Source organism: Thalassophryne amazonica, chromosome 1 (assembly GCF_902500255.1).
Source record: "Thalassophryne amazonica chromosome 1, fThaAma1.1, whole genome shotgun sequence".
NCBI classification, from domain to species: Eukaryota; Metazoa; Chordata; class Actinopteri; order Batrachoidiformes; family Batrachoididae; genus Thalassophryne; species Thalassophryne amazonica.
The window spans coordinates 167178832-167206506 of NC_047103.1; the positions used below are offsets into that span (position 1 = coordinate 167178832).

Genomic DNA, 27675 nt, shown 5'->3' on the forward strand with positions numbered 1-27675 from the left:
GTAGTTTTCCCTAGCTGACACTAATTAGTTTAGATATTTCTGCATGATAAATGCAGAGCGGAATTCAAAATGGAAGACCTCCACCAAAATTCCCCTACCCAAGAAATCCCCCGTAACCAGCCTCAGTGACTACTGGCCTGTTACACTCACACCGGTGGTGATGAAGTGTTTTGAAGAACTGGTTAGAAGTCACAGCATGTCTTTCATAAGCCCCAAACCAATTTGCTTACAAGGCCAACAGGTCAACAGAGGATGCCATGACCGCTGACCCACCTGGAGTAACAGGGTAACTACTCCCGTCTTCTCTTCGTTGATTATTCACCTTATTCAGGAAGTCAGGGTGGGTGGCTCCATTTTGTCAAGCAACGTCCAGTTTGCCACTACGTCTGCTGATTAGCTACGTGGGAACACAGTACACTAGAAGTGTCCAAACATGAGCAGCATTAATTGTTCAGTTTGTGGGTGCCACAACAACTGGAGGAAGAGGAAACTATCACATTCAGAATGATGTTTTGAACATGGAGAGGAGAGATGTGAGTGCTGTGGATCAGCATTTAACTTGTTCCCTCCTCCATCGAAGGACAAGAATCTCTGGTGCTGGCTAAACGCTGAATTCGGAAAATCCACCCAAACGTCCCTATGTCTGTTCTTTTTATTTTGTGGAGAAAAAACCAACACCACTGGATCTTTACCCAGAGAAATGGTTGGGCTACAACATTCCGTTGAAGAAGCCACGGCAGATGCTAGTGAGACAAACAAGTAAGCTGTGTTTGTAGCGTTAGCTGCTATCTAATTTTCTCATTTTCTGGCATTTGATACAACCAAACACTGCATGAAATAACATGATACCTATATTAACGTTACGTAATCTTGGCATTACGGTGGTACTACGTGGGTAGTATTTTAACTTGATTCAAGGAGATATTGATAGGTTTCGGTGCTTTTATAGCTCCTCATAGCCAAACCGTCCACACAAAGTAGTTAACAATATCGGCATATGTAATCGAGGGCCACTTTTTCATGTTATCTTCCCACTCTGTTATGACCCCTAGGTGAGCCAGAGTTGTTCCCTTTGAGCTTTTCAAAAAGGTTTTTGTTTCTACCCGTGTAATGACTTCCATTTTTCTAAATTGAAAACACCGCTCACCAGAAGTCCTAAGACATAACGGAAATGCCTCTGTTGTAAAAGTGGGCGGGGCTGAATAAGGTGAATAGTTCAGCATTCAACACAGTCCTCCTCCATGGCCTTGTGAGGAAACTGCTGAACCTCGGTCTACTTCATTCCACGTCTTTGGATTAAGGACTTTCTGTCAGATCGCTCACAGAGAGTCAGGATTGGCCCCCGCATATCCACAGCTCTCACACTCAGCACCGGTGCCCCTCAAGACTGCGTGCTGAGCCCGCTGCACTTCACCTTCTACATCTCTGACTGTGCCCCTATTCACACCAGCAACACCTTCATTAAGTATGCGGATGACATCACAGTGGTCGGCTGTATCACTGGAGATGAATCTGCCTACCGGGATGAGGTGGAACAGCTGACGGTGTGGTGTAGAAAAAATAATCTGCTCCTGAACACATCCAAAACCACGGAGCTAATCATAGACTTGAGGAGAAATAAAACAGACATTCAGCCCATTATCATTGAGGGGCACCTGTGTGGAAAGGGTCAGGGACTTCTGTTTCCTGGGAGTCCACATAGATGAGAAACTGACCATAGACAGGAACACCACACATTTGGTAAAGAAGGCACAGCAAAGACTCCACTTTCTGAGAATCCTCAGAAAAAATAACATGAACCAGAGATTGCTTGTGTCTTTTTCCCCCTCTACCATGGAGAGCAACCTCACATACTGCCTCTGTATATGGTTTACCAGCTGCACAGGGGCAAACAGGAAAGAGCTCCAGAGGGTTACCAAAATGGCAGAGATCACTGGGTGCTCTCTACCCACACTGGGGGAACTTCACAGCTCTTACTGTCTCAGGAGAGCCAACAACCTCCTAAAGGACTCATCCCACCCTGGACACTCTCTGTTTGAGATGCTGCCATCAGGCAGACGGTACAGGCCATTAAAGCAAGAACAAATAGACTGAAAAACAGTTTCTACCCATCTGCTGTTAGAACTTTAAAAGCCACAGTCAGGTCACATGCCACACTTGAAATGAGTGCAATATTTGTTTATGTGCAATATCCACTGCCACTGAAATATACTTTTTTCTTTTTTATATGCAGTCTCTTTTTGCTACTACATTCTTACAGTGGGGCAAAAAGGTATTTAGTCAGTCCCTGATTGTGCAAGTTCTCCTACTTAGAAAGATGAGATAGGGCTGTAATTTTCATCATAGGTACACTTTATGAGAGAAAAAATGAGAAAAAAAAATCCTCACATTGTAGGATTTTTAAAGAATTTATTTGTAAATTATGGTGGAAAATAAGTATTTGGTCACCCACAAACAAGCAAAATTTCTGGCTCTCACAGACCTGTAACGTCTTCTTTAAGAAGCTCTTCTGTCCTCCACCTGTTACCTGTATTAATGGCATCTGTTGGAACTCGTTATCTGTGTAAAAGACACCTGTCCACAGCCTCAAACAGTCAGACTCCAAACTCAACCGTGGCCAAGACCAAAGAGCTGTCGAAGGACACCAGGAAGAAAATTGTAGATGTGCACCTGGCTGGGAAGAGTGAATCTACAATAGTCAAGCAGGTTGGTGTGAATAAATCAACTGTGGGAGCAATTGTAAGAATATGGAAGACATACAAGACCATTGATAATCTCCTTCGATCTGGGGCTCCACGCAAGATGTCATCCCGTGGGGTCAAAATGATCATGAGAACAGTGAACAAAAATCCCAGAACTACACGGAGGGACCTGATGAATGACCTGCAGAGAGCTGGGACCAAAGTAACAAAGGCTACACACTACGCAGAGAGGGACTCAAATCCTGCAGTGCCAGGCATGGCCCCCTGCTTAAACCAGTACGTGTCCAGGCCCGTCTGAAGTTTGTCAGAGAGCATATGGATGATCCAGAAGAGGACTGGGAGAATATCATGTGGTCAGATGAAACCAAAATAGAACTTTTTGGTAAAAACTCAACTAGTCATGTTTGGAGGAAGAAGAATGCTGAGTTGCATCCCAAGAACACCATATCAACTGTGAAGCATGGGGGTGGAAACATCATGCTTTGGGGCTGTTATTCTGCAAAGGGGACAGGACGACTGATCCGTGTTAAGGGAAGAATGAACGTGGCCATGTATCACGAGATTTTAAGCTAAAACATCCTTCCATCAGTGAGAGCATTGAAGATGCAACGTGGTTGGGTCTTCCAGCATGACACTGATCCCAAACACACCGCTCAGGCAACAAAGGAGTGGCTCCATAAAAAGCATTTCAAGGTCCTGGAGTGGCCTAGCCAGTCTCCAGACATCAACCCCATAGAAAATTTGTTGAGGGAGTTGAAAGTCCATGTTGCCCAGCAACAGCCCCAAAACATCACTGCTCTAGAGATCTGCATGGAGGAATGGACCAAAATACCAGCTACAGTGTGTGAAGACTTACAGGAAACGTTTGACCTCTGTCATTGCCAACAAAGATTATGTTACAAAGCATTGAGTTGAACTTTTGTTATTGACCAAATACTTATTTTCCACCATAATTTACAAATAAATTCTTTAAAACCTGCAATGTGATTTTCTGGATTTTTTTTTTTTTCTCATTTTGTCTCTCATAGTTGAAGTCTACCTATGATGAAAATTACAGACCTCTCTCATCTTTCTAAGTAGGAGAACTTGCACAATCAGGGACTGACTACTTTTTTACCCCACTGTGTGTGTGTGTGTGTGTATATATATATATATATATATATATATATATATATATATATATATATATAGTTTAGTTTATTTAGTTTTTCTTTTCTTCTCCAGAGCTTTTAAGTCTGTGTGTGGTTTATAATCATGATCATATCCTGGGATTATGCCCGCCCCCGACTTCTGGTCAGAGGAGAGCAAGTCCCTGGGGTCGGGGTAGACAGCAGGTGACTAGCTCCTCGTACAGAGGCCCTTCAAGCAACTCAGTTCAGCGGGTCAGTGCTAGCCAGGTTGCAGACTTTCATGTCGGCCATGACAGTCAGACCAGGTCTTCTTGGGTCTTCCTCATCCTCTTCGACCAGGCATAGCCATACTTGTGATGGTGTTGATGGCCGAATCAGCACGCATAACATGTCCATACCAGCGGAGGCGTCAGGAGCGCAGTACAGTGATCACGTCTGCTAGCCCCAGCCTGACGAGGGGCGAGTCGATGGGAACATCATCTGATGCCTTCACAGCGCACATCCACCTCACCATCGCTCAGTCGTTGCAGGTCCTCAGCATTTGGTGCCCAGGTCTCACTTGCATACAACAGCGCTGAGTGCACACAGGCGGTGTGCAACATTTACTCAGGTTTATATTTGTGCTGAAAGGCTGGATCTTACCTTTCGTTGTACACGTTACAGTGAAAATAATCTGTATCTAATGAGTTGGTAAGCTAGTTAGCTTGCCTAGTTAGCTAAAAAACAAACTGTGTTGAAAAAGACCACAGGCCGTTAACTGTGAAAAACTGCAGTTTTTTTTTTTAAATGAGTCTAAAAAGTAAGTTTCGTGAATGCTTGTTAGACCTTAAGGACACATAACATGTTTATTTTCTAGAAACATGTCCATTCTCGCGTCATGTTTAACAACCGTTTGTATGTTCTGGATTTATTGTCTCCTCGTGTGTGAAAGCTGCCGTTAAAGTGGAATATAAACAGGAGCCCAAAATAAAACCTCCCATGTCACATTTTTCTGTCACCGCCACCAGAGAGTGGAATTTAATTTCCCGTCAGGCAAAAATGAAATGTTGCTGCGTTTGGCTGCGCCGCCTTTAATTAGAAGCTGTTTAACATTCAGAGCACCGAGGCCTTCGAACGCACCAATTTAAACGTACACACGGCTCACGTTAAGCTTTGAATAAAATGCAAATGAGCATCCAATTACACACTCAAACAACTAGACGAAAGCACACACGTGCGTGCATGCGTGTCAATGTGCTCGGTGTTTGTGACTGTGGGGTGAAAATTGTATGGAGTTAAATGAATGTCAGAAAGCAAACGGCATCGCTACAGAAGTCACACTAGGAGCTGAGGGGAAGAAAAAGCACACGAATCAGTATCCAAACAAGTGAATGTGTTTGGAGTTGGTCAATTTTTGATTAAAAAAAAAAAAAAATGGAGTGATATGAATGTCAAAAGACAGAGATTTTGTGGCAGCTGGAGCTGTGAAAAGAGCACAGAAATCACAACTTGCGAATGTGCTTGGTGATCGTCACTGAGGTACGAAAACTGCATGGAATTAAATTAATGTCAGAAAAAGCAGCACCTGGAGCTCTGTGTGTGTGTGGGGGGGGGGCATGAAAATTAGTACTTATTAGTATCTGTGACAAACACTGTGGGGTAAAAATGTATGGAGTTTAGTTAGTGTCCGGAATAGGGCTGGGTATCGAGAACCGGTTCTTTTCAGGTATCGTTAAGAAATTATTCAATCCACCGACATCAATAACCTTTTTGCTTAACGAATCCCTTATCGGTCCTTCAGAGCAGCTGTTGTTTTTGAGGGTGTTTGTCGGGAAAATGATCATTTGTCTATGTTGATTACAGACCCTGCAGCGGGTCTATAATCAACTGTTTCTGCAGCGCGGCTCCACTTTGAAGCGTGAACCAGTGACGCGATGTTTCGATCCGTTGGCTCGTTGGTTCTTTGATTCACTGCTCTTCAGAAGCGGCAAGTCTGCTACTTAACTCCAGTCGAAGCCATTAAAATATGTCAATTGTGAGTCACTTTTGTGTGGGTTAAAGTCACTAACTGGGACTCTTGTCTTGTTGCAGTCAAGAAATGAGAATCGTCCTCCGTTTCATTGGCACGGCTCCAAACACTGCGCGGCTCTCTGCCGAGACAGAGTCCAGTCGGACTTAAAAAATTCAAAACGAATTTCCGCTTTAAATAAAATGACACCTCTTTCCAAACGCTGTAATACAGACAATAAACTACAATCAACTAAAACTTTTTTTTTTTTTTTTACTCCCAAAATGAGACGTCCTGCATTCTTTATAAATTACATCCTGACGTGCAGCACAGCACAACTGTAAGAGCTCAGCTCACATGTATGGAAAGATATTAATGCCAATAATGTCTGTAAGGAAATGCTTTTGACAAAAACTACAGATTTTGTTTATTTCTACTTATGTCCAGAGTTTAAGGATCCACTGACCAATTTCATATTTATTTACTTTAATAAAATGTTGACATAGAAAACCTCTAAAGCCTACTTTTAGTACACAGAAAATTCACAAGTGGTATCGATAAGGAATCGGATCGATTAGCGGAATCGATAATGGCATCGATGTCTATCTTATCAATACCCATCCCTAGTCCGGAAGCAAAGAACATTTCCATGCAAACTACACTAACTAATTTCACACACTAACATTTAGAATATGTGTAAATGAGAGAACTAGCTTAGTAGTTCCTTATTCTTCATATTTATTGGACATAAATAGTTTTAGACAAAAGCCAACAGTTTGCCAAATACAAAATTACACGTGTAACAAACTCTCAGACCAACAAATTAACCACTGAACAGAAACTGCACAGTATTTACAATCTGGACTAAATTTACAAATAATAATAAAATAAAAAAGTCATAAATTAAAAATCTGCATCTTTACAGTATACATATAACACATACTGTACATATAAGGTTTATTTAAAATAACAAAACATAGTAGTACTGCAGCAGTCTCTTCAGAACCCAAACATGTTTTTTTAAATTTACATTATTTGACAGTTACATTTCAGTTGATGCAACAATCATCAGATTTCCTTTCATGGAAAAAAGAAGGGAAAAAAAAAAGAAGAAATACCGTTCCGTCAAACTCATTTCTAACTGACCTTTGTGGTGACCTCACAACATTACGGGTCATGACCTGGTCTTCACTCTTCCCCCCTTCCCACAAATCTTTCCTTGTTCCTTTTTCACATCCCTCTGAGCCACGCCTCCAACCACCTTCAGGCCGAGATCCCTGATGTGAACTCTGACATTCCCCAGGTTTCTGTGCCACGTGGCGTCCTCCATCGTAGTGTCGATCTTCACCGTCTTTCCACCTTGGCTTTGAGTGTCTAAAGGATTAGCTTCTCTTTTGAGAACTGCGTTGTTGTTACTAACCATGTTCTTTAGTCCCTGATGTCCCCACATCTTTGTGTCCACCATAGCATCCAATGTCGCAGGGCCGGGGTTCTTACTTCGCAGTCTTTGTGGTTCCCGTACGCTAGTTCTGGTCTCGCCTTCTCGACTTGGTCCTTTCTGTGTTTCGCTATCTGCTGTAGTGCTTGGATTTACAGTGTTCTTACTTTGCTGCTCTTCTGGCACAGCATCCGCTTTAGCATCAACACTGGCAGCATTCCTACTCCGCAGTCGCTGTGGTTCATCCGTGCTTCCACCATCTACTGCTTCCAACTTGTCAGGAGCGGTTTTGTTTCCTTGCCATTGCTTCCACACGCTGGAGTCCATCTTGGGGTCAGGCGTGGCAGAACTGGTGATCCCAGCGGTTTTGTTTCGTAGTCTTTGTGGTTCCCACATGCTAGCTGTCATCTTCGCCTTTGGTTTTGCAGGAGTACAAGCGCCAGCATGTGGACCTCCTTGATGTTGTGACTCCCACATGTTCACATCTGTTTTAGGTGTTGGAGCAGACTGTCCCAGACCTTTAATCCCTTGACCCTGTGACCCTGCATTTCCGTTACTCATCTGACTGTCCACTTTCCCACCCATGGCACCACTCAACCGAGCTTCAGTTGCCACCCTCTGCAGGGATGGTGGAACATGCTGGAAAAGTGACGGTCTTGTCATTGGTAGTGCTGGAGGAGGCGTCGTAGGTAGTGAGATATCCAGCAAGTCCCAGCGACTATCCACAAACTCCAGTGAAGATCCCAGCATTCCAGCCAGCTCTGGACTGGCCTCCACTAGCTCCAAGTGATCCTTGGCGTTCGGCCGGAAGGAGGCCAGTTCTTGCTCATCAGGACCCGTCAGGAGCTGCGAAAGTGACGCCTGCCGGTAAAACTCGTCCTCTGCGATGGACTGCACGTTGAGCTGTGGGAACAGACGCCGAAAAGACCGTGATGTCATCCGAAGGCGACCAAGAACGTCGGAAAGGAGAAGCCAGTTCCTGGGACTGGAAGATGGACACAGCAGGAGAGAAGAGGAGGTGAGAATAAAAGCAGAGCGAGTTTCACTGAAACGTTGCAGATCAATTTAATTATCAATTTATTAATTTATATAGCACCAACTCACGACAAAGTCGCCCCAAGGCGCTTCACACAAATCACAACACAAATTAATCTAAAATCAAAATTAAAAGCAAGAAAAGCACAATAAAAAGGTAAAACACAGTAGAATAAAAAGAAATTACAAACCAAACACAAACAGATTAAATTATTAAGACAAGTCTAAAAAACGTGGGTCTTCAGTCTTGATTTAAAAGTCTCCACCGTGTCAAACTGCCGAATAACAGCAGGTAGATCGTTCCAAAGAGCCGAACCACGGTAGGAGAAGGCTCTACCCCAGACTTTTTGTTTTACAGATTACATATTTGCTGGATACAGGTACATTAGAAAGCTTAGACTGAAACGAATGAATGAAAGATGGAAAATTAACAAACTAATACTAAGAATCTCTAAGCATGAATGAGATGTTTCTCCTCTGCTGCTCATTATGTCCAAAAGATCCCTGTATGCTGATGACTGCTGTGTTTTCAATTCAGATCAACCGATTAAAAATCTTGAGATCTGGCAGTCAAAACGTTTACAACAAACCAATCCAATGTAGCAACCAACATCATCAAACATAATGCTAACTTTGCTTATGCTAGCAAGCAAAGCTAGTTGCAGAAGTTGGGCAAATCAATGGGAAGAGCTCAGCTGTGCCTCGGAACAAAGGCCAAGTATAAACCGGAACACCAGAGACTAAACCAGTATGTTTCACAAGTAATCAGCTTGCTGTTTACTTCTGTCCATCATAATTGGTTCTAGGTCAGTGTTTCCCAATCCTGGTTCTTTGGGCACAAAGTACTGCAGAGTTTCCATTTTTCCCTGCGCTAACTGCACATAATGAGCCAAATCACGTTTGTTCAACTTTTCAGCCAGCTGCTGACTGGCTAAACACAGCCAACAAAACTGATCCGGTCTGAGTCCTTCAGGGATAAATGGAAAATCCACAGCCCTTTGGGTCCCTAGGACTAGGATACGCTATCCTAGGTAATCAGAAACATTAACCTGCACTTACTGGTGCTTGAACGTTCATGATGTTATCGTAGAAGCTAACTGAAGGCTACCACGGCCTAGAAATCTGACCATACCGCCAGTGTCGCCATTTTCTATTTCATTATGTACAGGGAGCAGGTAGCTCAGTGGGACAAGGAGTTGGACTTTAATCAATCAATCAACCTTTATTTATAGAGCACTTTACAGCACCAACTTTGTGCAGTGGTGTGATGACAACCACTTGGTTTTAAATGCTAACAAAACCAAGTAAATGGTTCTGGACCCAAGGACTGCTGGGGACCATACTCCTGTGGTCATACATGGTACTCCTATTGACCAGGTCAGCTCATACAAGTACTTGGGGCTGCACATAGACAACACTCTCTGCTGGACTGTACATGTGGATAGTCTGTGTTCTCGACTCCATCAGAGACTCTACTTCCTCCGTAGACTTCGTTTGTATGGAGTCAATCAAAAAATTATGTTGTTTTACCAGGCAGTTCTAGAGAACCTAGTCAGATATGGCATGACTGCCTGGTACGGCAACCTCTCTGTACAACTTAAAACAAAACTTAACAGACAAATTGACGATGCAATGAAGATAATTGGAAAGAAACAATATTAGTCCCTCAGTTCACTCTACGAAGAGTCTGTTCTGAAAGCAGCTCAGAGGATACTGATGGATACAGCTCATGTCCTCCATACAGAGTACACTCTCCTTCCCTCTGGGAGAAGGTATAGAGTCCCTCGGAGCAGACTGAGCAGACTCAAAAACTCATTTATCCCCATGTCTATCAAATTGCTAAACAATAATGTCTAAAACTGGAATTGTGCAACACCTGTGTTTCTCTTGATTTCCTGTCATGTTAATTTGTTATAGATGTGGCTGTGTTTCTATTTGTATATGTTTGTTTTCCTTTTGTAAAGGCACTTAGCATGAGTCCAAGACAAATTTCCCTAAGGGGATAATAAAGTGTATCATATCGTATCGTATCAACTGGTGTCCAAAGCACTTAACATTAAAAACACAAATTCACAAAAATAAAACATATATACAGTAAAATTTAAAACAGCACATAAAAAGAAAACATGTCACCTCCCCACTAGGTGTTAAAAGCCAGTTTAAATAAATAAGTTAGATTTAAAAAGTGCTACATCAGGAATAGTACGTAATTCAAGAGGTAGCTTGTTCCACAGTCTGGGACTGGCTACCGCAAAAGCGTGATCACCCCAGCGTTTGTATCTTGACCTCAGAACATCTAAGTAAAGCTGGCCAGACGCCTGTAATGTCCTACCGTAGGTGCGCAAAGTTAAAATGTCAGACAAGTAGGGAGGTGCAAGGCCATAAATAGCTTTAAAAACAAACACTAAAATCTTAAAATCAATTCTAAAATGAACTGGAAGCCAGTAGAGTGAGTACAGGAAGGGCATAATATGCTCCCGTCTAAAAGTGTTTGTTAAAAGATGAGCAGCAGCATTCTGCACCAATTGGAGATGTGCAAGAGCCGACTGATTAATGCCAGAATAAAGTGTATTACAATAATCAAGTCTGGAGCTGATGAAAGCATGAATGGCCGAAAGTATGCAGAAATGGGTTTGATACTCGGTCACACTTCCCATCTGTATTCTTAGACACTTCATCTAGATCATCTTGATCCACCCAGCTGTAAATGGGTACCAGCCTTGGCTGGAGAACTAACCTGTGTTGGACTGGTGTCCCGTTCAAAGGGACTCGTAGACTCTCATCTGCTTCATGCTATGGAATCCAGAGATGATCACCTGTATCAATGGGCCTCAGGGCCAACAGAGGACTTACCTCTTATTATATAGCCTTCGAGAAAAGAAAAACAACAAAAAAAAACCTTTATCCTGAAGAAGGCATGGCAGCCATATTGACACTGAGGTAACATACTCCAAGATTGGTGGGAAACATGAGCTACCTTCGCCGGACACGTGACGTGTAAAAATATCTTTTGAGTGTCTGAAGGCCACAGTGCCATGTTTTGGTGATTGGACAGAAGTGTTCAGAGGTGGAGCAGTATTGTTTGTATGACAAATTGGAGTCCCAATAACTGTTAAGATTTCGTCACTTGGCGTTACATTTAATTCATGTAGTCGCCACAGACGTTAATGACGGATGGAACGAGCAAAAAAAACAAAAAGGACTCTAAGGTCATTTCTCTTCCATAGTCCAGCATTGCTTCCAAAGAGCCTCAGCATCAGTGGAGCAGTTATTGATTGACAATGTTGATCAATATGTGCTCACGGGTGAAGGCCAAAGGAGGCTCGTGCACGTGGATGCGCACAAGGCCACATGTTGATTAAAGTCGACTGCTGCCAGAATGTGAAGCAAGCCAGAGACGCGCACGTAGTACGTGCTGATTCCTGGCGGCCTTGTATCCTGGAAGCTCCATTAATACTACATCAGATATGGGGGATAGCGGGGGAGGCGACAGGGGAGGAAGACGAAGTGGGAGCCAATTAGCTGCATCGCCATGGCACTGCAGTCCTCGCTAACGACCTCTCTGTCTGTCCTGCCTTTATCTGGCTCTCCTTCGCTGAGGTTCTGTTTCGCTCACTCTCTTCCTCTTTTTTCTGCTCCCTTCTTTGCTAAGCTGTTTCTCGCCGCCTTAACTGATGCCTAAATGTGAGTGCGATAGACATGCGAGAATGCTATCAATCGCCGAGCGAGTGTGAAAACCTAAAACGGAGACAAAAAGAGCTGGTTTGTTTAGATCGAGGTTTATGTGCTTGATTGAGGTTTGATGGAGTTCATTTGTAACTAAGTTGTTTAGTCCTAGGTCGTTTAACCGTAGCCCTCTTTGCCCAAATATATCAAAGTCTTTTAGTCTTGAGTCCTTTAGCCCCAGTTGGTTTTGACCTGTCTCCTTTGGATTCACTTCCTTTCAGCTTAAATTTAGACAGAGATCCATCATTCTGTGCTGCCTGAACCTGATTATCTGTAAACTACCGTGTCCTCACACTGGCTGAACATCAGCCCACACCCATTTCTGAAGAAAGTTGGTTAACCGTCCACCCAAAATAATAACAATTCTTTATAGTTTATTAAAGCCTACCCTAAAATCAATTTTGTGACCCCAACACGTAAAAAGCAAAAAATGAGTTTTCATCATGTTTTTCCTCATCTCTTCCATGTCTTACCTGTGATGACATCATCGGTGTGTGCTGGTAGTGGAATTGAAATTTGTTAATGTGCTTTTATTTTGAAAGACCCATGCAAGAAAACAAGAAGTGTTCCAAGACAATGGCTAACTTGAAGGTTAAGTCAGAATTCTGCTATGACGGATTTTCTGCTTCCGATGTGAGAAAGAAGCTTAATGTCGACTGGCTGTCCGCTGGCAAGCTAGAAACAAGGACAGGACAAAACAAAAATCTGGAACGTTTTCTGTCTTCAAGTTGTCAGCATGTACCAAAACGTTTCAACGGCCTCACCAGACATCAGATGACAAGGAACACGTTTAATGAATGAGAAAAGGGCAAAAATGGACACAGACAAGTTATTTTTGATTAAAACAGAAAACTGAAATGAGCCGTCCAACAAACATAATGCTCGTGCATCAGCCCACCCCCTCTTCAGGCACTATTTTGTGCGGAATGCCCCGGGAACACCGATGGTACTGGGTCGTTTTATTAAGACTGTTTCCGTCAAGACTGTTGGTTCCTTAGTTCCAATATGATTAAGCCTATTTGGATCCTAATTCTAGCAGTCTCTCCTTTAACCCTAATACTTGTTTTGTCATTCATGCCTTCGCCAAATGAAAGGAGTCCATTTATATATGCATTTTTTGATTCGATGTCGTCCTTTGACCTCCACATTAGAGATATTACAAGGACTAGTTTCTTCCACCTGTGAAATATATTGAAGATTTGTCCCATCCTGTCTATGGCTGATGCTGAGACCCCGATCCATGCGTTTATCTCTTTGAGATTGGACTACTGCAATGTTCTATTTTCTGGTTTACCGCAGTCCAGCATTGGGGCTCTCCAATGGGTTCAAAATGCTGCTGCCAGACTTTCAAACACGAAGCAGAAAGTTTGACCACATTACACCCATTTTGGAGTCTCTTCCTTGGCTTCCTGTCCCAGTGAGATCAGATTTTAAGGTTCTGCTACTAACCTATAAAATTATTCATGGACTGGCACCTCCCTACCTAGCTGACCTAATTAAACCTTACATACCAGCTTGGGCTTTGTCTTCTCAGGGTGCAGGACTACTTTGTGTCCCTACGGTGAATAAGAAGTCTGTGGTGTCACAGAGCTTTCTTTTATCGTGCCCCTGTTCTGTGGAATGATCTCCCTGTGTCAATAAAATAGTCAGATTCTGTACAGACTTTCAAGTCCAGACTTAAGATGCACTTTTTTCCTTTCATATGGCTAGCATACTAGCATAGTATACGAGGGCTGTCCATAAAGTATAGGTCCTTTTTATTTTTTTCAAAAACTATATGGATTTCATTCATGTTTTTACGTCAGATATGCTTGAACCCTCGTGCGCATGCGTGAGTTTTTCCACGCCTGTCGGTGACGTCATTCGCCTGTGAGCACTCCTTGTGGGAGGAGTCGTCCAGCCCCTCGTCGGAATTCCTTTGTCTGAGAAGTTGCTGAGAGACTGGCGCTTTGTTTGATCAAAATTTTTTCTAAACCGGATATTCCACTGTTAAAGGAGATTTTTTTTTAATGAAAGACGTGCGGACGGGTCCGCGCGTCGGGACGCAGCCAGCGCGGTGCGGCGGCACAGGAAAAACACCTCCGTGTTGATAACCATTTGTAAAATCCAGGCGGCTTTTGATGGCTTTCAGTGGAGTGAGTATATGAGAAATTGTTTAACAGCTGGACATGTTCCAACTTGTCCTTAAGGCTTCCAATGGAGGTGTTTTTCCTGTGGCGGAGCGTCGCAGCGGCTGCGAGCCGACGCTGCAATCCGCCCGCACGTCTTTCATTAAAAAAATCTCCTTTAACAGTGGCATATCCGGTTTAGAAAAAATTTTGATCAAACAAAGCGCCAGTCTCTCAGCAACTTCTCAGACAAAGGAATTCCGACGAGGGGCTGGACGACTCCTCCCACAAGGAGTGCTCACAGGCGAATGACGTCACCGACAGGCGTGGAAAAACTCACGCATGCGCACGAGGGTTCAAGCATATGACGTAAAAACATATGAATGAAATCCATATAGATTTTGAAAAAAATAAAAAGGACCTATACTTTATGGACAGCCCTCGTAGTTCTATGCTTTTTACTCTTTTAAGTTCATTTTATTAGTAAACGGAGCGTGCCGCGGCCTCAACTTTACCTAAATTCTGGGTCTTCTAGTGATGCTTGGGGCTAGTGGCCGGCGATCACCTTAGTATTTCTTCTGTTTTTCTTGTTGCTTAATGCTGACAAATTATACTGTATTTGTTGTCTTTCTGGCGCCTGATTCTGTTTTTCTCTCTCTCTGTTTTCCTGATCAAACATCACATCTTTCCAACAGAGTTTGATATTTACCCAGTTAGTCCTGATTAGTTCATGTAAGATTATCCTAGTTTTGGATATTGTGTCATTTTAACTCACCCCTGCGTGAGTGACACCTGGATGTTGTAGCACGGCAGTAGCGGTCGGTCGGACAATTCAAACTCAAACACCTCCCTCCGAGCTCGGTGCTCCTCCTCTTCATCCCTGTAGTCATCTTCCTCCTCTTCCTCCGGTCCCGGTGGGTCGGCCAGGATGTTGTACACCTCTACCTCACCAGATGGCTCTTGAAAATAAAAATAATAAACCTGGATTTAGGTTATTTAATGTAAATTTCAAACCCCTAACAAAGGTGTGTGTGGGGGGGAGGAGTTCATTCTGATGCTCTTTTGGCTTTAGACCCAATTACTCACTCACTCACTCATCTTCAACCGCTTCTCCAGGATAGGGTCACGGTGGCAACAGCTCCAGCAGGGGACTCCAGACTTCCTTTTCCACGGCCACATTGACCACCTCTGATTGGGGGATCTCGAGGCATTCCCAGGCCAGTGTGGAGATATAATCTCTCCACCTAGTCCTGGGTCTTCGCCAGGGTCTCCTCCCAGACGGACATTCCTGGACCACCTCAGCTGGCTTCTTTCAGGAGTAGCAGCAACTCTACTCCGAGCTCCCCCCATGGTTGACTGAACTTCTCACCCTATCTCTAAGGGAGACACCAGCCACCCTCCTAAGGAAGCCCATTTCAGCTGCTTGTACCCGCAATCTAGTTCTTTCGGTCATGACCCAACCCTCATGACCATAGGTGAGAGTAGGAATGAAGACTGACCAGTAGATTGAGAGCTTCGCCTTTTGGCTCAGCTCCCTTTTCGTCACAACAGTACAGTAGAGTGAATGCAACACCGTTCCTGCTGCGGCAATTCTCCGGCCAATCTCGCGCTCCATTGCCACCACACTCGTGAACAGGACCCCAAGGTACTTGAACTCCTCCACTTAGGGAAAGACCTCATTCCCTACCCAGAGTAGGCAATCCATTGGTTTCATGCTGAGAACCATGGCCTCAGATTTAGTGGTGCTGATCCTCATCCCAGTCGCTTCACACTCGGCTGCGAACCGACACAGTGAGTGTTGGAGGTCACCGCTTGGTGAAGCCAACAGGACCACATCATCTGCAAAAAGCAGTGGTGAGACCCTGAGCCCACCAAACTGGAAACACTCCTCCCAACTACGCCTTGATATCTTGTCCATGAATATCACAAACATGATTGGTGACAAGGCGCAGCCCTGGTGGAGGCCAACTTCCACCGGAAATGAGTCCAACTTACTGCCGAGCACCTGAACACAGCTCTTGCTTTGCGAGTACAGAGATTGGATGGCCCTGAGAGGGGAGCCCCGCATACTCCCACAGCACCTCCCATAGTATCTCCTGGGGTACCTGATCATACGCCTTCTCCACGACCAGGATGGAACTTGCATTGTTCCTCTTCATTCAGAGGTTAGACTATCAGCTGAACCCTCCTTTCCAGCACCCTGGAGTAGACTTTACCAGGGAGGCTGAGTAGTGTGATGCCCCTGTTATTGGCACACACTCTCTGGCCCCCTTTTTTAAATATGGGGACCACCACCCCAGTTTGCCACTCCTTAGGCACTGTCCCAGACCTCAACACAATGTTTAAGAGACGTCTCATCCAAGACAGTCTTTCCACACCCAGAGCCTTCAGTTTCTGCTTTGCCACTGTAGAGTTCTCAGTGACTTCCACCAGGGAAATTGATGATAATCCTTCATCAGCTTCCACCTCTGCCCCTACTATAGAGGGCGCTTCTGTCTGATGCAGGAATTCCTCAGACTGTTCCTTAAAGCAGTGGATTACATCCTCAGTTGAGGGCAAGTTGATCCAACTCACCACCAGATGGTGATGAGTTGACAGCTCTACCCCTCTCTTCAGTCGAGCGTCCAGAACATGCGACCTGAGATCAGATCATATGATCACAAAATCGATCATTGATCTTCGGCCTAGGGTGCTCTGGTACCATCCTTATGTTCGAACATGGTGTTGATTATGGACAGTCCATGATTAGCACAGAAGTCCAACAACAAATGACCGCTCGGGTTTAGATCAGGGAGGCCGTTCCTCCCAATCATGCCTGTCTAGGTGTCTGTCATTTCCCATGTGTGCGTTGAAGTCCCCAGCAGAACAATGGAGTCCCCCACATACCTCATACAGGACTCCATTCTGACACTCCCAGAAGGCCGAATACTCCAAACTGCTGTTCGGTGCATACACACAAACAACAGTCAGAGTTTCCCCCCAGCCACCCGAAGGCGCAGGGAGATGACCCTCTCATCTACCAGGCTAAACTCTAATGTAGCGGCGCTCAGTCCGGGACTCGTGAGTAGGGATGGGTATTGATAAGATTTTATTGACATCAGTGCCATTATCGATCCGATTCCTTATCAAGTCCCTTATCGATACCTCCTCTGAATTTTCTGTGTAGTAAAAGTAGGCTTTACAGGTTTTCTATGTCAACATTTTATTGAGTCTTAAAGTAAATAAATATGAAATTGGTTACTGGATCCTTGATCTCTGGACATAAATAGAAATAAACAAAATCTATAGTTTTTGTCAAAAGCATTTGCTTTCAGACATTCTGGCACAAGTGTCTCTCCATACCTCTGAGCTGAACTCAGCCAGCTGCTGCACGTCAGCGCAGGACGTCTGATTTTGGGAGAAAAAAACAAACATTTTGATCGACTGCAATTTATTGTTTGTATTACAACATTTGGAAAGAGGTGTCATTTGATTTAAATGGCAATTCGCTTTGAATTTATTAATTCCGACCAGACTCTGTCTTTCTAACTTGACTCGGCAGAGAGCGGCGCAGTGTTTGGAGCTGTGCAAGCGGAACAGAGGACGATTCTCATTTCTTTCTTGCAACAAGACAAGAGTCCCAGTTAGTGACTTTAATCTGCACAAAAGTGACTCACAATTGACATATTTTAATGGCTTTGAGAGGGGTTAAGAAGTGGATTTGCCACTTCTGAAAAGCAGCGAAGCAAAGAACCAATGAAGCAGTTGTTCGGAGCACTGCTTTATTGCTTCAGGCTTCAAAGCAGAGCCATGCTGCAGAAGCGGTTGATTACAGAGCCGCTGCAGGGTCTGCAATCAACATAGAGAAATGATCATTTTCCCAACAAACACTCTCAAAAACAACAACCGCTCTGGATGACTGATAAAGGAATAGTGAGGCAAAAAGGCATTTGATGTCGGTGGATTGAATCATTTCTAAAGGCCCCTTCACACATAGTGCAAAGTCTGGACGATGTTTGGACAAATACGGTGAAACAGCCCCAAACAGTTCGAATTTGCGCACCACGAAACATCACGCCGATGGGCAGGCATGCACAATTCCGGTGCGAGAGCTTGTGCACACGATGGTGTCTTTTGGGCAGGAACAGTGCGAGGTACACCACATCGTGCAGCTTATGTGGAATAAAAAGAAAAACATACCACCCACTGGACATGAACCAGCACCTTCCAAAAGCTCTAATTACCAGTCAGCAACTTTACCACTGAGCTACGGAGCTGTTCTTTGAAAGCTGCAGGAATCTGCTTCATATCAGGAAGGATATGGAAGTATTACAAAAAAAAAAAATTTAAATCAGACACCATATAAAAATACTGCATTTATCAAGCGAACAACACATATATGATCCGTCTGTTCCTTTGGTGATGACCCATGGTTCCAGAGCCGAGGCTGTGTGTGGAGGCGAGGTCCACCAGATTTAACTGTTATCGCTTCACCACCCACACAAGTTCCGGCTCCTTCCCCCACAGCAAAGTGACATTTTACACCCCCAGAGCTCGCCCCTGCCGCCCAGGTCTGGTCCACCAAGGCCTTCGACTTTCACTGCCACCCATGGGACAGTGCACCTGACACCAGCGGTTCCTCCTACGGGTGGTGAGCCCACAGCGTGTAGATGGAAGGTCCATGTTGCCTTTTTGGGCTGTGCCCAACCGGGCTCCATGGCAAGCCCAGCTGACGGGTCCTCTGTCCCGGCCTGGCTCCAGACGGGGGCCCCGGGCTTCCTCCTGGCCGGGTCACATTTCCTCTACCTCGTTTTTTTCATGGTGGACCTGTTTTGACCCGTTTCATTTGTTTAATTCTGTATCTTTTGTTTTCATGTTTTATGTCAGTGGCAACTTTTGGTGCTGGAAAATGAAGCCCACATGGAAGTGTTAAAACTTGCAGCTCCTTAAATGCTGACTGGAAGCTGGCTCCAAAAGTGAGTCAATCCCTGTTTTAAAATGTACAACTATAGATGATTTTACACTTTATTACAAAACTGAAAAATCAACAGAATTTTTTAAAATGTACTTTTCATGACTCACTTTAAATACCAAAGGGGCTACCACATCCTGACTTTGTGAGCCTCATTTCTTAGGGGCATGAGACAAATTTAAGGAAGAAGAATCTGGAATGTGAAGTGAAGAAGCCGTGTATGTGTGTGTGCGCGCCTGGAAACTAACCACAAACTGAGCTGCTGTAAAACTCCCAGTAGATGTTCGGATCACCTTCTGACCTTCCCTGGAGGTCAGAGAAATAATCTGCAGATGAGAGACAGAGAGATCAACTTTTGTAGTCAAAGACGACCAATCAGAGGGGACAAAGGCAGCAAGTTAAACAATAGAGCAGCATGCACAAAGTAAAAGACCGGAAGGAGTGTGTGTTGAGACGGAGTCGGCTCTTTGTGCCGGCGCTCAGTAAATGCTGTCACGAGTGTGTGTGTGTGTGCGGCAGATCTAGGATTCAGCAGCCAAGCCTCATTAAACCCCTCTGGAGAGGGAGAGAGAGAGAGAGAGAGAGAGAGAAAATATGGAGGCAGTGAATGGTAATCAGACAGGCAGACGCGCACACATCCGTCTTCTCATTTGTTTTCTTTACTTCCTTTCATTCTCAAAAAACACTTTTTTATGATGTCCTTTTATCTCCATTTCTACACCTTCTATGACATCATTGCCCTCTCATCTACCACTCGACGGCATCGTGCACACATTTTTATTTTTTGCTGAAAATCTCAAGCTCAAGTAACTTGTCAAACTTATGTCACACTGTCTCCACCCCCTCGCCTACCCTCCAGGAAGGTTTCCATGGTAGCGCTGTGGGTCATGTTCAATGGTCCTCGTCCAGAGTAGGAGGTCAGCGTGGGGTCGGCACCACAGGCCAGCAGGAAGCGCACCACTTCCACGTGGTCGTTCTCCACAGCATCATGCAGCGGCCTGACGGGAACAGAAAAGATAGCTCATCGTTAAATCTGCAGAGAAGTAACTAAAATAATCACCCGCAGCACAGAATATGTGATGCTGCGCCTCGTTAACAACGTACACAACACAACCCACAGTCAGTCTACTGTTCCAGCTTCAGTGCATTTTCTTCTTCCTGCACAGATGGTCTGACGTGAATTGTTGTGTGAATTGTTCTGTAATTTATGTTTGTAGCATGGCCCAAGCAGAGGGTCACCCCTTTGAGTCTGGTCTGCTTGAGGTTTCTTCCTCAGAGGGAGTTTTTCCTTACCACTGTTGCTCTGGGGGTAAGGTTAGGTAAGGTTAGACCTTACCTGTGTGAAGCGCTTTGAGGCAACTTTGTTGTGATTTGGCGCTATATAAATGAAAATAAATTGAAAATTGAAATGGTCGTGTCCCTGCTGACCACTAGGAGTAGCAACACATGTAGTACCAGAAGGTGCAGCACAGCAGAAGCCCATCCTTTTAGTGAGTTATCGCTTTCTGTGTGCTGAAGTTCACCGCTGTTTCAACTTGTCAATTTGTCTCTGTCATTTTGTGATTCAAGTCCTGTACGACGTGCTGCTAACAATCTGGCACAGGTGTGCATCAGCCAATTTGAAAAGATGAATCCTCTTGTCAAAGTACTTCAGAAACTCCGTCCAAAAATGGCGGTTTAGCATTCATGATCTTTGGAGCTTTGGCCAATCAGACGCTCAGTCTGAAGCATCAGACAACCGCAAGATATGAACGTATGAGTATTGTAGAATTAACAAACAAGCATAGGACGAAATGGTAAATAAATGTACAACCACTGGGAAAGCTCTCGGTCTGTTGACCGCTCAAAGTTTTGAGTATGCACAAAACTTGCCAATGGGCTCGTCGGGCATCAGCTGACGCATTTAACAAATCAGCAAAGGACAGAACAAAAATGGACACGAACGGATATCAATATTTCGTATACGTTACGCAAACGTTTTTTCAATCCGTCCTAGTGGGAGACACTTTAATGTGTCCAGAACAACAAAGGCACATGGGATATTTCAGAACTAACTGTGGTGTAAACACAGTGTCTGGTACCTTGTTCCATCCTGGGCACTGCAGTTGACGTTGGCGCCGTGCCGCACCAGATGGCGTACAATCCCCAACCAGCCACGGGCGCAGGCCTCGTGCAGGGCGCAGTAGCCGGCGTTGTCTCTGTGGTTGACATCACAGATGCGTTGCTCGAGGCAGTAGAGTACCACCTCCTAGAACAGGAGACACGTGGACAACCAGTGAGAGGGGACTTCACATGAGCTCATCGTGCTGCATGACGTTCATTCCAGGCTCTTTCGGTAAAGTGCCTGGACTCCCACAAATACACCATACAAGCGTCACAATGACGAAGAAGAATCTTCAGCCTCTGTGGTTTGATGCACTTCTGATTGAAACATGAAATGTGTGCAAGATATAATGTGGAGGGTGACTTGATTTGCTGGTCACGTGATTGTCTTTGCAGATGCTCCAGAAAAGCATCCGTCTCAATCTGGAGAACAGTATCTCAGTCTGTGTTTTGTGCATCAAAAAAAAAGAAAAAAAAAAAAACTGACCTTGAAATAGCCTGTGTTGCAAGAGTACAGTCAAGTGACTTTATCCACCAACTTTAATTGAAATTGCTCTCTGCATTTTGGAGATGTCGCTGAAGACATTCAATTCTAACCTCTGATTTGACCTTGATTTTAGACCTATAACCTTGACATGGTCAGAACTGCAAGACTACAGTCAACTGAATTTATCCACCAACTTTGATTGAAACTGCTCTCTGCATTTTGGTGATATCACTGCAAACTAGAGGTGGGCGATACCGGGAATTTTGGTATTGATCCAATACCAAGTAAATACAGGCCCAGTATCGCCGATATTGATACTGATACTTTTTCATATTTAAGCTTCATAGATCCAAAGGATCCAAAAGACCTAGGATAGAATTTCGCCAAACATTGTATGTGACAACAAAATACTTTATCACAATCAACATTTTTGTTTAAAAAAATAACACTCAACACAACTTAAAACAAAATCTCCTGAGGTAGAGGGCTGACAAACCACGATACAAGGGTGCGCTGCTCCGTGTTGTGTGACACAGCGCAGCGCTGCTCTTACAGACAGAGAGTAGACTTTGATGAATTTGTGTGCGCAGCAGTCAGTGCGTGCGGGAGAGAAAAAAGCTTGAGTATCGATCTTTTTACACAAGGATCATTCAATATCAATACCAGCGTTGGTATGGATATTATCGAAATTAGGATCGATCCGCCCACCTCTACTGCAAGCAGTAGATGATGACCTTTGGTTTGACCTTGATCTTCTACCCATGACCATAAATTTATCCACCAAGTTTGACTGAAATTGTTCTTTGCATTCTGGATTTATCACCGCAGACGGACTGAAATGAATATCACAACAGCCTCTTTCCACTTTGCAGTGAAAAAAAAATAAATAAATAAAACTGTCCATCTTTGATGTGGAACAGCTTAAAAGCAGATGATCTCAAACACACAGATTAAAGACCGTTTGAAAGTAGCTGTTCTCTGCGGTTGGGGAACAAGACAAAAATGTCACATCAAAAAAAGGCAGAACAAAACAAAAATTTGGTGTTTTCGCTCAACAAATGAACAGTTGAGCGCAAATGCGCTGTGTGACCGCCGTTTATGCAAAACACGTTCGTCACGAAGAAATAGGACGGTTAGCAACAGCAGGAAACGAGGAAACCACTCCAGGAAGATTGAATGAAACCTCCCCTCCATCATCTTCTGCTCTCGAAAACGACTGCGTGCTGGAGACACACACACACACACACACACACACACACACACAGACAGAGAGAATATGTGTGCACGTGTTCCAGTGAGCGGTGATGGATGACTGCTTCATTTGCAAACTGAGCTCGTTAGCTTTACCGCTGCACCTCAACAAGAGCAAGAGAGCAGGCGCGGCGGGGTGACACCTGTGAGCCCTAACTGTTGTCACGCTGCGCATGAAATATTCAAACCGTGCGTGTGTGTGTGTGTTGGAGACCTCATGCTGGCATCATTGACCGAAAAAAGAACAAGAGCACGACAGGACAAAGTGCTCGATATAAAACAAATAAATAAAAAATGAATTTAAAAAGAAATCAGAATTCAAACAATAACATTAGGTGCATGATTTGAACATACAAAGAAAATCACACACTTTGATGCAACCCAGTTTCACAGCACGTTGTGATTCAGCAGCATGAAATATACATTAATCCAGTGATTTTCAACCTTTTTTGAGCCGCGGCACCCTTTTTATATTTACAAAATCCTGCGGCACACCACCAACCAAAACAATATTATAATTCTAATACCTCTGGTTTTGTGCAAAACCCAATTATCGCAATAGAAAATCGATACAGAAAACACCGCATTTCGAAAATCCTCAAGCATTTTGCGCTCTGATCTCAAGTAGGGCTGTCACGATTAGGAATTTCTGGAGACGAGTAATTGTCAGACAAATAATTGCGATTGACGCATATAGTCTATTTTTTTTCTTTTTTCCCCCCTTCTTTATATTCTACTATTGTAGTATAATTACACAACTCTGGAAGAACGTTTGGCTTCTGTGAGTGGAGAAACTGGGAATAGTGCAACATTTTTATTTTTATCTTCATTTTACATACAGTCCCAACTTTTTCTGAATTGTGGTTGTTTCTGTTGCATTTCTGAAATTGTTTCTCCTCATCAGTCACGTTTTGTGCTTAAACACTGCATTAAGGCAATATTGAACAAATAAATACCTTTGGAAAGTAACAGCTGTTAAAGTTCAGAGTTCTCACCTGCTTTTTGTGATCTGTGCATCTGAACATCACCACAGCTTCTCCATGTCAGGGTTTTTTTTTTTTTTTTTTTGTGGCTCAGTTCATTCATATATTCTCATTTTTTAAATATGTTTTTAAAGATATTTGACCATTTGTTTCATCTCATGATCTCATAAATTCAGCATACGACGCGCACATGGTGTGAACAGGACGGTAACGGCAGAATCACACCTTTAGAGAAAGTTCAGAGAGAAGTAAAAGCAGCTTCATGTTTTGGTTTTGTTAACATGTTTACTCGGGTTAAAATCCTCTCTCTGCTCCGCGCTCGCTGCGCACTGATGTTTCTCAGACTGTAACGTGTCGCGCCTGCATTCAGGAATCTCCCTCACGCACCCCCTCCCTCGCAGTCTGCAGCCTGTTGACTCTGTTGACACACACACACACACACACACACACACACACAGACAGCTCCACATTTTAGACGGCTTTTGAAGAAGACAGCCACTGTTTTAATCGGCCGTCTTATCCAAACGGCAGGACGGATCGCTCTTCAGCCTCCATGTTATTGTCCCGCCTTAAGACGAGAGCGAGGCTGCAGCACAATGACGTCAGATTCTGAGTCGTTTTATGCTTTGTGGATAAAATAAATAATTCACGGTAATCGCGAATATGAAAAATAATCGCGATTGACGAATATTGTAAGAATTGTGACAGCCCTAATCTCAAGTGTGTTTTTTTAGACGTGTCGACACTTTTATTTACAATAATCTGCCACTCTAATATTCACGGAGTGCAGAGGCTGCCTTCAGCGAACCCAGTTGTGAGTGAGAAGGCCCAAGTCTGACCACGGTGACATCAACGGAGGTCAGGCCGCCTTCCCCGCACACCTCCACAGCCAACGCGGTTTCTCCTTCCCCAGAGGAGCCATGCTCCGTGAGCATCTGAGATTCACGCTGTAGTCAGCAACCCATAACCATGGAGACGCACAACGCTATGTACGCAAGTATGTCTATTATACTATAGTACAGCGCTTTGCTGCCATCTACTGGAATAAAATCAATCAATCAATTTTATTTATATAGCGCCAAATCACAACAAACAGTTGCCCCAAGGTGCTTTTATATTGTAAGGCAAGGCCATACAATAATTACGTAAAAACCCCAACGGTCAAAACGACCCCCTGAGAGCAAGCACTAAAAAGTGTGGAGGGGAGCAGAGATCAATCACTAATGATTAAATGCAGAGTGGTGCATACAGAGCAAAAAGAGAAAGAAACACTCAGTGCATCATGGGAACCCCCCAGCAGTCTAAGTCTATAGCAGCATAACTAAGGGATGGTTCAGGGTCACCTGATCCAGCCCTAACTATAAGCTTTAACAAAAAGGAAAGTTTTAAGCCTAATCTTAAAAGTAGAGAGGGTGTCTGTCTCCCTGATCTGAATTGATGAGCTGGTTCCACAGGAGAGGAGCCTGAAGGCTCTGCCTCCCATTCTACTCTTACAAACCCTAGGAACTACAAGTAAGCCTGCACTCTGAGAGCGAAGCGCTCTATTGGGGTGATATGGTACTATGAGGTCCCTAAGATAAGATGGGACCTGATTATTCAAAACCTTATAAGTAAGAAGAAGAATTTTAAATTCTATTCTAGAATTAACAGGAAGCCAATGAAGAGAGGCCAATATGGGTGAGATATGCTCTCTCCTTCTAGTCCCCGTTAGTGTTCTAGCTGCAGCATTTTGAATTAACTGAAGGCTTTTTAGGGAACTTTTAGGACAACCTGATAATAAAGAATTACAGTAGTCCAGCCTAGAGGAAATAAATACATGAATTAGTTTTTCAGCATCACTCTGAGACAAGACCTTTCTAATTTTAGAGATATTGCGTAAATGCAAAAAAGCAGTCCTACATATTTGTTTAATATGCGCTTTGAATGACATATCTTGATCAAAAATGACTCCAAGCTTTCTCACAGTATTACTAGAGGTCAGGGTAATGCCATCCAGAGTAAGGATCTGGTTAGACAACATGTTTCTAAGATTTGTGGGGCCAAGTACAATAACTTCAGTTTTATCTGAGTTTAAAAGCAGGAAATTAGAGGTCATCCATGTCTTTATGTCTGTAAGACAATCCTGCAGTTTAGCTAATTGGTGTGTGTCCTCTGGCTTCATGGATAGATAAAGCTGGGTATCATCTACGTAACAATGAAAATTTAAGCAATGCCGTCTAATAATACTGCCTAAGGGAAGCATGTATAAAGTGAATAAAATTGGTCCTAGCACAGAACCTTGTGCAACTCCATAATTAACCTTAGTCTGTGAAGAAGATTCCCCATTTACATGAACAAATTGTAATCTATTAGATAAATATGATTCAAACCACCGCAGCGCAGTGCCTTTAATACCTATGGCATGCTCTAATCTCTGTAATAAAATTTTATGGTCAACAGTATCAAAAGCAGCACTAAGGTCTAACAGAACAAGCACAGAGATGAGTCCACTGTCTGAGGCCATAAGATCATTTGTAACCTTCACTAATGCTGTTTCTATACTATGATGAATTCTAAAACCTGACTGAAACTCTTCAAATAGACCATTCCTCTGCAGATGATCAGTTAGCTGTTTTACAACTACCCTTTCAAGAATTTTTGAGAGAAAAGGAAGGTTGGAGATTGGCCTATAATTAGCTAAGATAGCTGGGTCAAGTGATGGCTTTTTAAGTAATGGTTTAATTACTGCCACCTTAAAAGCCTGTGGTACATAGCCAACTAATAGATAGATTGATCATATTTAAGATCGAAGCATTAAATAATGGTAGGGCTTCCTTGAGCAGCCTGGTAGGAATGGGGTCTAATAGACACGCTGATGGTTTGGATGAAGTAACTATTGAAAATAACTCAGACAGAACAATCTGAGAGAAAGAGTCTAACCAAATACCGGCATCACTGAAAGCAGCCAAAGAGAACGATACGTCTTTGGGATGGCTATGAGTAATTTTTTCTCTAATAGTTAAAATTTTATTAGCAAAGAAAGTCATGAAGTCATTACTAGTTAAAGTTAAAGGAATACTCGTCTCAACAGAGCTCTGACTCTTTGTCAGCCTGGCTACAGTGCTGAAAAGAAACCTGGGGTTGTTCTTATTTTCTTCAATTAGTGATGAGTAGTAAGATGTCCTAGCTTTACGGAGGGCTTTTTTATAGAGCAACAGACTCTTTGTTGTGATGTTTGATGTTAAAATCGCCCACTATAATTATCTTATCTGAGCTAAGCACTAAGTCAGACAAAAGGTCTGAAAATTCACAGAGAAACTCACAGTAACGACCAGGTGGACGATAGATAATAACAAATAAAACTGTTTTTTGGGACATCCAATTTGGATGGACAAGACTAAGAGTCAAGCTTTCAAATGAATTAAAGCTCTGTCTGGGTTTTTGATTAATTAATAAGCTGGAATGGAAGATTGCTGCTAATCCTCCACCTCGGCCCGTGCTACGAGCATTCTGGCAGTTAGTGTGACTCGGGGGAGTTGACTCATTTAAACTAACATATTCATCCTGCTGTAACCAGGTTTCTGTAAGGCAGAATAAATCAATATGTTGATCAATTATTATATCATTTACTAACAGGGACTTAGAAGAGAGAGACCTAATGTTTAATAGACCACATTTAACTGTTTTAGTCTGTGGTGCAGTTGAAGGTGCTATATTATTTTTTCTTTTTGACTTTTTATGCTTAAATAGATTTTTGCTGGTTATTGGTGGTCTGGGAGCAGGCACCGTCTCTAC

General features: G+C 43.5%; 1 protein-coding gene across 1 annotated transcript in view; it reads right to left on the reverse strand.

Annotated features, from left to right (window-relative positions):
- Positions 1-6539: 6539 nt before the first annotated feature.
- Positions 6540-27675, reverse strand: part of LOC117518835 (BCL-6 corepressor-like) — a 133416-nt gene continuing 112280 nt past the window's right edge. The window contains exons 9-13 of the mRNA XM_034180108.1: positions 21159-21325; positions 19930-20075; positions 19326-19403; positions 14902-15085; positions 6540-8242 (exon numbers count right to left, since the gene is read on the reverse strand). Coding sequence (XP_034035999.1) covers positions 6994-8242; positions 14902-15085; positions 19326-19403; positions 19930-20075; positions 21159-21325 — 1824 coding nt within the window. The 3' untranslated portion in view covers positions 6540-6993. The remainder of the gene's footprint in view (positions 8243-14901; positions 15086-19325; positions 19404-19929; positions 20076-21158; positions 21326-27675) is intronic.